At 44.1% G+C, this 15554-nt stretch overlaps 1 protein-coding gene across 1 annotated transcript in view; it reads right to left on the reverse strand.

Moving 5' to 3' along the window:
* COL9A1 (collagen type IX alpha 1 chain) overlaps positions 1-15554 on the reverse strand; it is a 176234-nt gene that overhangs the window by 26282 nt on the left and 134398 nt on the right. The window contains exons 29-30 of the mRNA XM_063916767.1: positions 15402-15455; positions 14818-14889 (exon numbers count right to left, since the gene is read on the reverse strand). Of these exons, the coding sequence (XP_063772837.1) occupies positions 14818-14889; positions 15402-15455 (126 nt within the window). The remainder of the gene's footprint in view (positions 1-14817; positions 14890-15401; positions 15456-15554) is intronic.

The raw sequence follows: 15554 nt of genomic DNA on the forward strand, positions 1-15554 counted from the left end.
TGATGTCACATCTGCGACCCAGCGAGCAGTGGCATGCCAGCGCGCAGGTGCTGCGCTGACAGGGAGCTACTTGTCAGGTACAAAAGCATCACCGCCGCGCAATGCTTTTGTACCTGTGCAGAGGGGGGGTAGGGCCAGACATGCGGGGCGGACTATCCCTGTGCTGGGCATCCCCCGCATGTTTGTGAAACTGATCGTAGATGTGATAAATTTTGCACATCTATGATCAGATCTGAGTTAGGCCCTTAAACAGAGACACTAATGAATAATACAGGTTCTGTGGCTGCCTTACTTCAAGCCTGCGATCCCCTGGTTTTAATCATCCACAGAACCTGTGTAATCCATAAGCATCTTGGTTTAAAGGGATGGTATAGTAAGCTTAATTAAAGGGATATTGGGGGTAATTCCAAGTTGATCACAGCAGGAATTTAGTTACAATTGGGCAAAACCATGTGCACTGCAGGGGAAGCAGATTTAACATGTGCAGAGAGAGTTAGATTTGGGTGGGGTGTGTTCAATCTGCAATCTAATTTGCAGTGTAAAAATAAAGCAGCCAGTATTTACCCTGCACAGAAATAAAATAACCCACCCAAATCTAACTCTCTCTGCACATGTTAAATCTGCCTCCCCAGCAGTGCACATGGTTTTGCCCATTTGCTAACTAAGGGGGTAATTCCAAGTTGATTGCAGCAGGAAATTTTTTAGCAGTTGGGCAAAACCATGTGCACTGCAGGGGGCGGGGGGGGGGGCAGATATAACATTTGCAGAGAGAGTTAAATTTGGGTGGGGTGTATTCAAACTGAAATCTAAATTGCAGGGTAAAAATAAAGCAGCCAGTATTTACCCTGCACAGAAACAATATAATTCACCCAAATCTAGCTCTCTCTGCACATGTTATATCTGCCTCCCCTCCAGTGCACATGGTTTTGCCCAATTGCTAACAAACTTGCTGCTGCGATCAACTCAGAATTACCCCCTAAATTCCTGCTGCGATCAACTTGGAATTACCCCCATTGGGCCTAATTCAGAGTTGATTGCAGCAGCAAATTTGTTAGCAGTTTTGCAAAACAGGGTGGTCTTCAGGTTGCCGGCGGCCGGGCTCCCGGCGACCACCATACTGGCGCCGGAATCCCGATCGCCGGCATACCGACATCTTTTCGACCTCTCTTGGGTGTCCACGACCGCCCTGGAGGGAGAATAGGTAGCATAGCGCACGTAGCGCGCCACTGTGCCCGCAGCGTGGCGAGCGCAGCGAGCCCGCAAGGGGCTCAATTGCGCTCGCCCAGCTGTCGGTATGCCGGCGGTCGGGATTCCGGCGCCGGTATGCTGGTCGCCGGGAGCCCGACCGCCGGCATACCATACTACACCCGGCAAAACCATGTGCACTGCAGGGCGGGCAGATGTAACGTGCAGAGAGAGTTAGATTTGGGTGGGGTGTGTTCAAACTGAAATCTTAATTGCAGTGTAAAAATAAAGCAGCCAGTATTTACCCTGCACAGAAACAAAATAACCCACCCAACTCTGGGGGTCATTCTGACCTGATCGTACATTGCCGTTTTTTGCAGCGCAGCAATCAGGTCACTACTGCATATGCACCGCAATGTGCAGGCAAGTCGTACGGGTACACAGCAGATCACAGCGTACGGGTACACAGCAGATCATTGCTGAGCGATGGATTTAACGAAGAATCCATTCGCACAGCTGATCGCAAGGAGATTGACAGGAAGAGGTAATTTGTGGGTGTCAACCGACCGTTTTCTGGGAGTGTTTGGAAAAATGCTGGCGTGCCCAAGCGTTTGCAGGGCGGGTGTCTGACGTCAATTCCGGACACGAACAGGCTGAAGTGATCGCAGCGGCTGAGTAAGTTCAAACCTACTCAGAAATTGCACCAAACTTTTTGTACCGCTCGGCTGCACAAGCGTTCGCACACTTGCAAAGCGAAAATACACTCCCCTATAGGCGGTGACTATCTGTTTGGAGCACTGCAAAAAATAGCTAGTGAGCGATCAACTCAGAATGATCCCCTCTAACGCTGTCTGCAAATGTTATATCTGCCACACCTGCAGTGCACATGTTTTTGCCCAACTGCTAACAAATTTGTTGCTGCGATCAACTCTGAATTACCTCCATTGTGACAACCCTACTCATAGCCAGCACTGGGTTATACCCCTTTTACACTCGCAAAAATATCCCGGGATATTGCACATGAAAGCGCATCATCCCGGGATTTTGCTCAGTGTGAAAGGGTACAGGGACAATTTCCCGGGACGTGCATCCCGGAATTTCATCCCAGGTCTCGACCAGGGTTGAATCCGGGACCGTCCCGGGAAGCTGTGCAGTGTGAAAGGGCCCGTCCCGGGATTCACTACCCGGGACTGTTTAGGCCTCGGATTGGAGCTTTCTTGAGCTCAGAAAAGATTATGTCATCTTTCAGAGCCCAGGGGAGCGTCCTGGAAGCATCCTGCAGGGATATCCCGGGATCAGGGTAAATGGGGCTGTCCCGGGTCGATCCGAGGTCTTAGTGCAATGTGAAAGGGGTCAGTCCCGGGAATGCATCCAGGGAAGCATCCCGGGAGTGACCCGGCTGTGTGAGTGTAAAAGGGTTATTAGTAGAGTAGCAGATAATTCAGGGGGTTCCCACACTATTTATTTTATCCACTATCAGCCTAGGCTTAACGACATAGGGCACAAAAATGGACGTTTTCCTGATGTTTCACCCATATTTTTTTACAGGCTATCCAATCTGGTCACCTGTAGAAAAAAATACGTTGCCTCCTGAAAAAACACACAGGTTCAGGGAAACCTGTGTGTTTTCAGAAGAAACAGACCCATTTTTGGATGAAATTAGGCTGTTTCCGGGGGAATTGCTTTTGCCTTCCTGCAGCCTGGGGCAGATGAAACAAAATCCATGATAAGCTGCGGTAATTAAACGCAGCTAACTGGATACCCCCCGTAGTGTTAATTATGTGTACTTAGTGAAGGCTGCATAGATCCTATGGATCCATATAGCACTTGTAAACTGCTGTGTTTTGTGCAGTGGGTTTGTGGTGGGAGGAGTTCTGTTTAGAAGTTCAACAACTTGGGTATACTGTGATACTGACACAGAACCCGTTGTCAATCTGCAGTGTCTCCCATCAATCAGTAGACCCCATGGAAACCTGGCACTTGGTAAATTTGCTTAAAAAAGCAAGTAACTGAGCACTTGGACAAACAATGTTACAATGCAACTGGTGTAAAAACATTTATTTATTCTGTATGCAGTGTAAATACTGGCTGCTTTTGCATGTAGCCCAGAAATGCTGGGCAGCTTATTTTGCGCTGCAATTTAGATGTGAGTTTGGTCACAACCCTCATAAAATGTGCAGAGAGATTTAGATTTTAATCTGCCCACCTGCATTGCAACATCGTTTTATCAGGCCCTGATGGGGCAACCACAATGTAGGATATACTGATGGGGAAGGGCGGACAACACAATGAAGGACATACCAATGGGGAGAGGGGAGGCAACACAATGCAAGACATACAGATGGGGGCAACACAATGCAGGGCTTACCAATAAGGTCCAGCACAACTCAGGATATACTAATGGGGAGGGGGCGGACAACACTATGCAGGACAACCAGATGGGGTGCGGCACAATACAGGACATACAGATGTATCCACATTTATCTTGACGGTTAATAGGATTAACTGTGACTGGCCAATCAGACTTAATTCCCTGCTGTAATGACTTAATCCCCTGCTGTATTGTTCTGTATTGTGCTGTATTGTATTGCAGTTGAGAACAATAGCTGAAAGGTTTATGCTAATAAGTCATGTTGTGACTAGGCACAGAAAACTACTCAAGATAACGGTGGATACATCTGTACTGTTGGGGAGAGCGCGGATAGCAAAATGCAGGATATGTTGATGGAGAGGGGCAGACAGCGCCATGCAGGACATACAGATGGGCAGGAGTGAGACAGATGGGGAGAGGGCATACAGATGTGGAGGGGTGGACAACAAAATGCACGACATACAGATGGGGAGGGGACGGACAGATGGGGAGGAGCGGACAACAGAATGCAGGACATAGAGATGGGGGGCAGCATAATGCAGAATATACAGATGGGGAGGGGGCATACTGCACGATACAGAACATGGCGATGGGTAGACAGGACAATGCAGGTCATACAGATGGGAAGGGGCAGGGGACAGCACAATGCAGGACATACAGATGGGAAGGGGTGGGGACAGCACAATGCAGGACATATCGATGGGGAGGGGACTGACAGACGAGGAGTGAGCTGTCACGAACCGGTCTCTCACCTTTGCGGGTTCTGGGGTTCATCCGTTGCCAGTGCGGTTGCTCGCGGTGCTGTGCGCCCGTGTGGGGACACGGCGTGATCAATGGCACAGGTAATGCAGAGTCTGGGAACTGTGAGTGCGGGGACCAAATGGCCTAAGGCACTGCGGTGTGTCTGCTGTATAGGAGGTGGCCATGTTGGAGACCAAATAGCTAATACTGAGCACTTGTGAAAACACCTGTGGGCAGGTGTAAGCCAATCCCGTGCTTGTGCTGCCTTTAAGTAGGCTGGGATTATGTCACTCTGGGCCAGTGCTTTGTTGTATCAAAGCTGTGCTCTAGCTCTGAACTCTCTCCGTGCATTCCTGTGTGATTCCCGTGGTCCAGATATCGCCTCCGTTCCCAGAGGTCCGTTTTGCAGCCTTCACTGCCAAAGATCTACCGGCTCTCCATTGTGCTATCAGTCAATTGCACACCTATTGGAAATACTTGGATTCCCAGTGTCCTGCATGAGGTTACCTTGTCTGTCTGCCTATCATACAAAGTCTGGAGGATTCCAATTCCCTCAGCTGTTCGTTTGTTCAACTCTGCATTTAACCCATTCATCACCTTGCCATCTACTACAGTTTCACAGTGATCTCCGGAACCCGCAAGTAACCCTATTCAGTACTTTTCTATGTTGTCATTACAAGGATAATTCTTCACAGTCTCTCAGTTAACTCTTAAAACTCCATTGCAAATTCTTACAGTTAATTCTCCATGTCTGCATTAACCAGTTAAACACAATCTGCAGTTCAGCATCAAAGCCTGTTTATATTTGGACAATTCAACATTTATTCTTCAGCTTGTTTTTGCATATTATTTCTGTCATTCCTGCAATACTTCAGTATAATGATGATTAACAACTAGTCATTTAACTCCTTACTGAATTGTTACTTTAATAAATATATGAAACGGAACTTCCTTCGTCCTCCCTGTTTTCTTCATACCCCAGCACCTACACCTGTGGTTGGTTCCAGGTTAACGGATTCACAAAAACACCCGGGCCTGACAGTAAGCACTGGCCACATGGATCCGTCAAGTGACCAATTCGCAGGAGGCGGTGCTACGTCAAATATCCTTTCCCGTCTGGAAAACCAGGAGTCTATACAGACACAAATAGTGCAGTTTATGCAAACTATGGCAGACCGTTTAGAGACTCTTCATACAGCAATTAAAACGTCTCAAGTCCAGATTCCAACTCCGGTTGTCCCAGTTACCACTACAGCTTCTCCTGTGATGCTGCCTACGTCCCGCTTGCAGTTACCCTCTCCGAGTAAGTTTGACGGAACTCCAAAACTTTGCAGGGGATTCCTGAATCAATGCGAGATCCAGTTCGAACTGATGTCCGCCAGTTTCCCATCAGCTCGTTCTAAGGTCGCATATATTATTGCCCTCCTCTCCGGTCAGGCTCTGGAGTGGGCATCACCATTATGGGAGAGAGGTGATCCTATCCTCTCTAATTACAAAGAGTTTGTATCTTCTTTCCGGAGAATCTTTGACGAACCCGGCAGGACCACCTCAGCATCTTTGGAGATTCTTCGTCTACGTCAAGGTTTACGTCCTGTCAATCAATATATTGTTCAGTTTCGCACGTTGTCTTCAGAGTTAAACTGGAATGAGGAGGCCCTGATCGCCGCGTTTTGGAATGGACTTTCTGAGAGAATCAAGGACGATTTAGCTATCCGGGATGTGCCAACTAAACTGGATGAATTGATTTCTCTCTGTAACAAACTTGACCTACGCTACAGGGAGCGATGTTTAGAGAAATCCAGGGCAGAGCGATCCAGTCCACGTTATCATCCTAGGCCTCGACAAGATTCTTCATCACAGTCTCCGGTAACGACAGACGAACCTATGCAGATTGGGCGCTCTCGCCTCACAGAAGAGGAACGACTTCGTCGTCGACAGGGTAACCTCTGCATGTACTGTGGGTCCTCTGAACACTTAGTTAAATTCTGCAAACTCCGACCGGGAAACTCTCGCTCCTAGCTTATTCAAGAGAGGTTAAGCTAGGAGTTACTCTAGAATCACGTTCTGGGAAAGAGCCGACCTTGTCTATTCAATTAGAAGTTCCAAGTTCTACAGTGAAAGTTTCAGCTCTCCTAGATTCTGGGGCAGCCGAGAACTTCATCTCCTCAGCCTTTGTCATGCGGTCTAAAGTTCAAACCATGCCTCTGGAAGCAGCAGTTGCCGTTACAGCAGTGGATGGAAGTCGAATTCCAGATGGTATAATTACTCATCGAACCGTATGTCTCAAGATGAAAGTTGGTGTGCTCCATTCCGAATACCTCTCCTTCTACGTGATTCCCAAAGCCTCTCAAGATGTGATACTTGGTTTACCTTGGCTGCAGAAACATAACCCTCAACTTAATTGGCAAACCATGGAAGTCCTTTCATGGGGTAAATCTTGTACCAAGGACTGTTTAGCCTCAATTGTACCTCTCCGGTCAATCAGCCTTCCCGACCTACCTCCGGTGTATCAATCCTTTGCGGATGTTTTCAGTAAACAAGCAGCAGACTCTCTACCTCCTCATCGCGAATGGGACTGCCCAATTGTCCTGGTTCCGGGTAAAACACCTCCTAGGGGACGAATTTATCCGCTATCCATCCCAGAGACGCAAGCTATGTCTGATTATATACAAGAAAATCTAACCAAAGGATTTATCAGACCATCTTCTTCACCTGCAGGAGCCGGATTCTTTTTCGTTAAGAAGAAGGACGGTGGGTTACGACCATGCATAGATTACCGTGGACTCAATGAGATCACTGTGAAAAACAAGTATCCATTACCCTTAATTCCAGAATTATTTGACCGGGTAAAAGGAGCTACTGTGTTTACAAAACTGGATCTCCGAGGGGCCTACAATTTAATCCGCATCCGAGAAGGGGACGAGTGGAAGACTGCTTTTAATACCCGGGATGGGCATTACGAATACCTTGTAATGCCTTTCGGTCTTTGTAATGCACCTGCAGTTTTTCAAAGTTATGTGAATGAACTTTTTCGTGATCTTCTCTACAAGTGTCTAGTAGTGTACCTGGATGATATCCTAATATTCTCTAGGGATATAAAGTCTCACCGTCACCAAGTTAAAGAGGTACTGACACGTCTGAGGAAAAATCAACTTTATTGTAAGTTAGAGAAGTGCACTTTTGAAGTATCTTCCATACCGTTCCTTGGTTACATCATTTCTGGATCAGAGCTATGTATGGATCCCGGTAAGGTACAAGCTATCCGAGATTGGTCCACTCCTACAACTCTCAAGGGGATTCAGCGATTTCTCGGCTTTGCTAATTTCTATAGGAGATTCATTAAGAATTATTCTACGTTAGCTGCTCCCATCACAGCCCTAACTCGTAAGGGAGCAAATCCTACGAACTGGTCTTCAGAAGCAATCAAAGCCTTCTCTGATTTAAAGCAAGCCTTTGTGTCAGCCCCCATTCTTCGACAGCCTGATCTGAATCGTCCCTTTCTACTAGAGGTGGATGCATCTACAGAAGCAGTAGGAGCTGTGTTGTCACAAGTCTTTGAAGATAAAAAGGTCCATCCCTGCGGATATTTCTCCCGTAAGTTCCTCCCGGCAGAACGTAATTATGCAATCGGTGAGCAAGAGTTACTTGCCATCAAGTTGGCATTTGAGGAGTGGAGATACCTTCTAGAAGGAGCTCAACATCGCATTACAGTTTATACTGATCATAAGAATCTTCTGTATCTGCAGTCAGCTCAGTGTTTGAATCCACGACAAGCTCGATGGGCGCTTTTCTTCTCACGATTTGATTTCAAACTCACCTATCGTCCAGGGTCTCAGAACAAAAAGGCAGATGCCCTTTCCCGGTCCTTTGCTTCTTCTGAATTAAATGATGCTACCACGAATCAAGCCATTGTGAATCCTAGGTCCTTTTTAATGACTCGAACCTCTCCAGTTCCTCCGCCTGGCAAGACCTTTGTCGCCACAAGTCTTCGAAAACGGCTGCTTACCTGGGCTCACTCCTCTTCCTTCATGGGTCATCCTGGGGTTCTAAAGACTCTCAAGTTTATTCAACAGTCTTATTGGTGGCCACGTCTCAAAGCCGATGTCCAAGAGTTTATAGCAGCATGTCCTAAATGTGCCCAACATAAGAGTCCAAGAAGTTCTCCACCAGGTTTGTTACATCCACTATCCATACCCAAACAACCATGGACTCATATCTCAATGGATTTCGTGACCGATCTACCTCCATCAAAAGGGCGAAATACCATTTGGGTGATAGTGGATCGATTTTCGAAAATGGCACATTTCATTCCATTAACTGGGTTACCATCAGCCCCTTTACTAGCCAGATTGTTCATCTCTGAAATCTTCAAGTTGCATGGCCTTCCTCGAGAAATTGTTTCTGATCGGGGAACACAGTTTGTGGCCAAGTTTTGGAGGTCGCTTTGTTCATCTTTAAATGTCAAGTTGAACTTTTCTTCTGCATATCATCCTCAGACAGATGGACAAACTGAGAGAGTCAACCAAGACCTTGAAACATTTCTCCGGCTATATATATCGTCCTCACAGGATGACTGGGTTGACTACCTTCCATTGGCAGAATTTGCTCATAATAATCTCTTCCATTCATCTTCAGAATCTACGCCCTTTTATATTAACTTCGGCTTTCATCCTCGTGTGCCAGAGTTTCATCCATTGCCAGCCCTAGAGGTCCCAGCGGCAGATCAAGAGCTTCAACGTCTATCTAGCATCTGGAGTTGTGTACGTAAGTCCTTGGTCAAAACTTCCGCTCGTTATAAATCTTTTGCAGATAGAAAACGTAAAGCTGTACCGAATTACAAAGTGGGAGACCAAGTTTGGATTTCTACGCGCAATCTCAAGTTCAAAGTTCCTTCTAAGAAATTTGCTCCCAGGTTTATTGGTCCATTTCCCATTGTAAAGGTACTCAACCCTGTGTCATACAAAGTCAAACTGCCACCGTCTTTGAGAATTCCTAACGCCTTTCATACATCTTTACTGAAGCCTTTGATTCTCAATAAGTTCCGTACTACCCAGTCCAAATCTCCTAAAGTTCACTCTTTGCAGAATGAGGAATTTGAAGTTAAAGAGATTGTGGACTCACGTTCCCGATATGGACGTTTACAGTTTCTGGTCGACTGGAAGGGTTACGGCCCGGAGGAGAGATCCTGGGTTTTCTCTGAAGATGTTCATGCTCCAAGACTGGTACAGAAATACTTCTCCAAAAATCCTGACAAGGTTCAAAGGTGTTCGGAGACCACCCGTAGAAGAGGGGGTACTGTCACGAACCGGTCTCTCACCTTTGCGGGTTCTGGGGTTCATCCGTTGCCAGTGCGGTTGCTCGCGGTGCTGTGCGCCCGTGTGGGGACACGGCGTGATCAATGGCACAGGTAATGCAGAGTCTGGGAACTGTGAGTGCGGGGACCAAATGGCCTAAGGCACTGCGGTGTGTCTGCTGTATAGGAGGTGGCCATGTTGGAGACCAAATAGCTAATACTGAGCACTTGTGAAAACACCTGTGGGCAGGTGTAAGCCAATCCCGTGCTTGTGCTGCCTTTAAGTAGGCTGGGATTATGTCACTCTGGGCCAGTGCTTTGTTGTATCAAAGCTGTGCTCTAGCTCTGAACTCTCTCCGTGCATTCCTGTGTGATTCCCGTGGTCCAGATATCGCCTCCGTTCCCAGAGGTCCGTTTTGCAGCCTTCACTGCCAAAGATCTACCGGCTCTCCATTGTGCTATCAGTCAATTGCACACCTATTGGAAATACTTGGATTCCCAGTGTCCTGCATGAGGTTACCTTGTCTGTCTGCCTATCATACAAAGTCTGGAGGATTCCAATTCCCTCAGCTGTTCGTTTGTTCAACTCTGCATTTAACCCATTCATCACCTTGCCATCTACTACAGTTTCACAGTGATCTCCGGAACCCGCAAGTAACCCTATTCAGTACTTTTCTATGTTGTCATTACAAGGATAATTCTTCACAGTCTCTCAGTTAACTCTTAAAACTCCATTGCAAATTCTTACAGTTAATTCTCCATGTCTGCATTAACCAGTTAAACACAATCTGCAGTTCAGCATCAAAGCCTGTTTATATTTGGACAATTCAACATTTATTCTTCAGCTTGTTTTTGCATATTATTTCTGTCATTCCTGCAATACTTCAGTATAATGATGATTAACAACTAGTCATTTAACTCCTTACTGAATTGTTACTTTAATAAATATATGAAACGGAACTTCCTTCGTCCTCCCTGTTTTCTTCATACCCCAGCACCTACACCTGTGGTTGGTTCCAGGTTAACGGATTCACAAAAACACCCGGGCCTGACATGAGCATACTGATGAGGAGGAGCCGGACAACACAATGCAGGACATAGGGATGGGGGGGGGGGCATACTGTACAATTCCGAACATGCTGATGGGGAGACAACACAATGCAGGGCAGCACTGTAGGCCCTTAATATATTTCAGCTCCTGGCCCATGTGGTCATTATTCGGGCACAAATTTTTACAACTTTTCTACCTACAAACTATCAGGATCTTCTCACGTAAATCGAATCGTAAAGGTATGGATATTTTAATTGCTACTCCTACCTAGAATGCAATTAATGTTTTCCGTACATATGACCTAATGTGTTTTTGAACCCTTTTTACTATACTATATTACACTATACTATACTATACTATACTTAAATTTTAAGTGATAGAAAATCTGTCACAGACATAGCATCAAAGCTCATTATTTATTAATTGGTGTTAGCACTTTCACATATTATAATATTGCTGCTCTAAATGTGGAAGGTGTTTGGAACTCTTAATTAAACTCTTTCACCACTAAGCCATGACAGGTTAGTTTTTAAGTTTAGCTTAGTTGGATTGCTATGTAAACATCAGAACAAATCTCGGTGGGATATTTTTCTAATACTTTGTATTTAATATGTCAAAACCATTTTTACATACTACAAACACAAAGAACACTAAGTATGCATAATGTTTAGGGGGATGCAATTGCTGGGGGTGGCTGTAATTGTGACATACTGTACTGTACTTACTGTACCAAGTGATTAGTTTAGAAAGCAAAGAAAAATCAGTTTAACAAACAGCAAACACCTGAACCAGCGACAATTTTCATCTACCACATCTAGAAACTGCATGTCCCCTCTCCCTACCATGGACAATGTAACTTGCTGATTTTTTTCTCAGTATTCACAATAATCTTTAGCAAACTGATTCTCTTGATATCTCTCTGTGGAATTACCCCATGTGTAATAAAAACCTTCACCACTATCCACTCCCTAAACCCCCACAGTAGGTAGGTAGATAGATAGATAGATAAATAGATATTTTTTTTAGTTAACTATTAATTTATTTATTGCGCCTGAACTTTATTGTATGTTTCTGTTTGCTATGTGGGTAGTATAGTTAGGGGTGAATTGTTAGGAAACCATATTTGCCAAAAAATGGGGGTTTGGTATACAGAGTGGGGAAACTGGGGGGAGGCCATTTAATTTTCTTGTCCATGTTTCAGAGATTATGGTTAGTGTGTGCTTTGTTATTCTAATTTATATTGTTCTGACATAAGTCTGCTATCCACCAGCCTTATGTAGGCAGGTTGGCATCAGAGTGCTCGGGTCGTGGTGTTGGGGTAATCCTTACCTAGACTGTATTTATTTTATAAACAGCAATGCAAACCTTTTTGCAGGCTTGAGCTTACGTGCTCCATACTGTTACCTACCACTCTCCTGGTTTAATGTTGTGGGGGCCTGAATGGCACCTTTGGATCCCCGTTTGCCTAATTATGCAATATTGGGTTTTAGGGTATGAACGTTTTCTGTCTTGTTAGAGTCTCTACCAGTGACGTGTGGTGAGGTCAATAGCTAGGGAGGCACTAGCTAGTATCAGAGCCACAATTACACACATATAAATGATTAGAGTGATACAAAGATGATATTACTGTACATATTATAAATATCTTCTTTGTATTATTCTAATAATTTTTATAGTCAAAAGTCTGGCGTATACTGGAGTGTTACAGGTGAGACTCTGCCTCCCCTGCCTGCCCTGACCGCACATCACTGGTCTCTACTCCCCTGCTTCTGTTAGCTGTCAATTATGCTAGACGTTAAGTCCCTGGTTACCAGTGTCACCGAGAGGAGAGGAGAGGAGAGGAGAGGGGTAGGGAGCGGGTACTAATTACCCAGGCCCAGCCCTGCTGGCTACACCTGTTCCACTAATTCTTGTGCTGTCTTCTGTTTATTCTTATGTCTCCTTATGTGCTGGACCATTCTATATTATTTTCTGTGTTATTGCGCATTTGTTATGTCTCCTAGATATGCGTACATTTCTGATGGTTGTCTATTTGCGCATTCCCAATTTCAGTATTGCACATGTGCAGATCAGTATATGTGACGATGGTCACATCGCCCTCTAAGGCAAGGCATGATTGATATGCTGCTGCTACTGTTCAGGGGCAGGCCGGCGACAGTGAGCATTTTACAAAACGGTGGCATGTCAGGCCCCGTAGGCGTGTATCTTCTGATACAGATTTCCTGGCCTCTGCTGCTTTATTGCATAGGACATCCTGATCAATCTGAGGGTCACTCAGATGTCCAATGCTCTTACAGATGTTCCATATGCTGCGTCTTCAGATTCAGCAGCGGATCAGAGAAGCCGGCAGTGGGCGTCTAGTTAAAATATTTCTGCACAGCAGCTGCATCCAAAGACAGAGCTGCTGTGTGATCTGCACCCACTTCTGAGGAAGCCCCTATATTATTTTAGTCTCAATCTGACATGGATAAAATATGTCATATAATGGAAAGAATGTAAAAGATAATGTTACATTTCATGAGTAATGATGTTGGAAAGGGACAAAGACAAGGATATGTGTTTTACAGAAAAATTCAAAACATTCATATATTATAATTTAGGAAGTCCTTAATGCCAAACACCCATCATATCTTCTAGACAAAGTCCTAATATTACACAATTGGAATTTCTGTTCTGTGACTTTGAACTTTATGATCATGTGGCGCTTTTATTATTATTATTTATTCTTTATTTTAATTTTAAATTTTTATTTTTTTATTCACCTTTATTAACTATATAACTATTTGACTACTTTATGTAATCTTTACCCAGGTAATATTTGTGAACCAAGGTCAAACAGGCCATGGTCTACTGCAGATGCGACCACACCAGGCAGTGCTCTATCTGACCTGGACGCAAAGGATGCTACCAGTCAGATAAGTAGTGTTAGCAGCTGCAGGGAAGGGAAACTTCCCTCCGCTGCTGCTGTCAGAGGGAACGGAAGGTCCCTCTGCATCCCTGCACCTTCCCCTCAGTGTTGTCGTGCTGACGATCACTGCTGATCGGTCAGCATGACAGGATCCCCCACTCAGCGGCTGCAGACAATGGCAGCTGCTGGAAAAGTACAAAACAACCCCCCCCCCCCACACCCTTCTCCGTGTACTTGGCAGCTGTCTTGGGGGTAAAAAAGTAACGTTGCAATAGTCATGATGTTACGGATGTTAACGATCTTCCCCACCGATGTTCCGATGTTTGAGAAAAAAATATTTTTTAAAAACACATTTATTTATTTTTTTAACTAAAATCATTTTGGATAAAGGACAATTTTGGAGCAGTTTTTTGGGGGGAAAATTGTCAGTTAAGTGGTTAAAGAATGTTTTGTTTTTTTTTGCTTCTTCCAAATATTTGTATGAGACATACAGTATTTACCAATTTAACATAATTATGTTTGTGTTAATTGTATACTGATGGAATTCAGCAAGGTAGGAAGAATAGAGAGCCACAGGCAGTGAGTTAGGGCAATACAGAATATATGGCCTACGGGGCACAAATATAAATCCAAGAAACCTATTATGCAGTATCTCAATGAGACACATTGCTTGCTCCCATGATAATTTCAATTAAAACCAGTGTATGTCTTGCCGAACACTTAAGCTCTAGTTCCTTTACACACGTAGAGAGAAAACTATAAGAAATACCATTGTTAAACTTACCGTTATCATTATCTCTGCATCATTTGCAGACGTTCCATTTCTACCTCAATTATACATTTCTGACCAAGAAGTTCTCCTTCTTATTTAGTTAATTACATGCCCTGGTTCTTACTTACTGTCTAGCCAGCAGGAATAATTTCCCTTTGTTTAAAATGTCAGAGACATTTTTGGATTTTAATTTGTATCAGCTACATTCTGTATATGTCACATATCTTACTCAGTAATGATATCCTGTGTACACGGAATATGGAGACAGTCATTATTTAAAGATGTAGTTGTTATTTTTAGGATTATCAGCAATTATATAAACACATTGTGTCCTGCAGAGAAGGAAACGAATATGTCTAGGAATATATATTTGCAATTATATCAATAATTATGAATTTTTATGAGTGACTGTCATATTGTGTTGTGCATCTTTGCATATGTAAATGTCTAATTTACTGTCCTAATGTTTGTCCATTTACATTGGTGCTGCACTCACCCTGTCACCTTTCAGTCCAGGAAGACCATTGGGTCCTGGCAAACCTAAAAAGCCAGGATCTCCTTGTGGACCCTTAAAAAGAAATAAGTATACAGGCATTCAGGAAAGAACTTAGAAATACAGCATGTTTTCGTTATTTACTGGAAGTGGATATATTGTTAGACTACAGTTAGGATACAAATTTATTATTTCAAATAAAGCAAATAAAAAATGACTGTGCTGCATTCAGTCTTCGTTTCCCTTGTGAGATATAATCCCCATGGCGCACATTCCTTGTGAACAGTGCATTCTTTCAAACAAGACCTGTATATCCCCCCTTGCTGCTGCTATGTAAATAGTGGCCTGACAGTGCTGAAAGAGGGTATTCATGGCCAGCTCATTACTTCCAGACAGAGAACAGATTTTTCTTTGCCGCTGCTTGCTATGTATGATTTCCCCAAATGAATATACATTGCTTTATTCATTTTGGCTTTATTAAAAGCATCATTATTATATAGCTACAATTTATCTGAATTATGTATATTTTTATGTAAAATACTATTTTACATTTCTTTACAATCAGCGTAAAGCAATATAACGCTTACTCGTTTCCCAGGTATTCCAGGTGGGCCAATGGGACCAGTCTCTCCCCTGCTACCCTTTAAAGAAAAAAGAAAAATAGAGATATTAAATAAATAATGTACAATTAACTGTTATGAAAACACATGCAAACATTGAAAGCCCTTTGATAGTTTAAT

The sequence above is a fragment of the Pseudophryne corroboree genome, chromosome 4, assembly GCF_028390025.1.
Source record: "Pseudophryne corroboree isolate aPseCor3 chromosome 4, aPseCor3.hap2, whole genome shotgun sequence".
NCBI lineage: Eukaryota > Metazoa > Chordata > Amphibia > Anura > Myobatrachidae > Pseudophryne > Pseudophryne corroboree.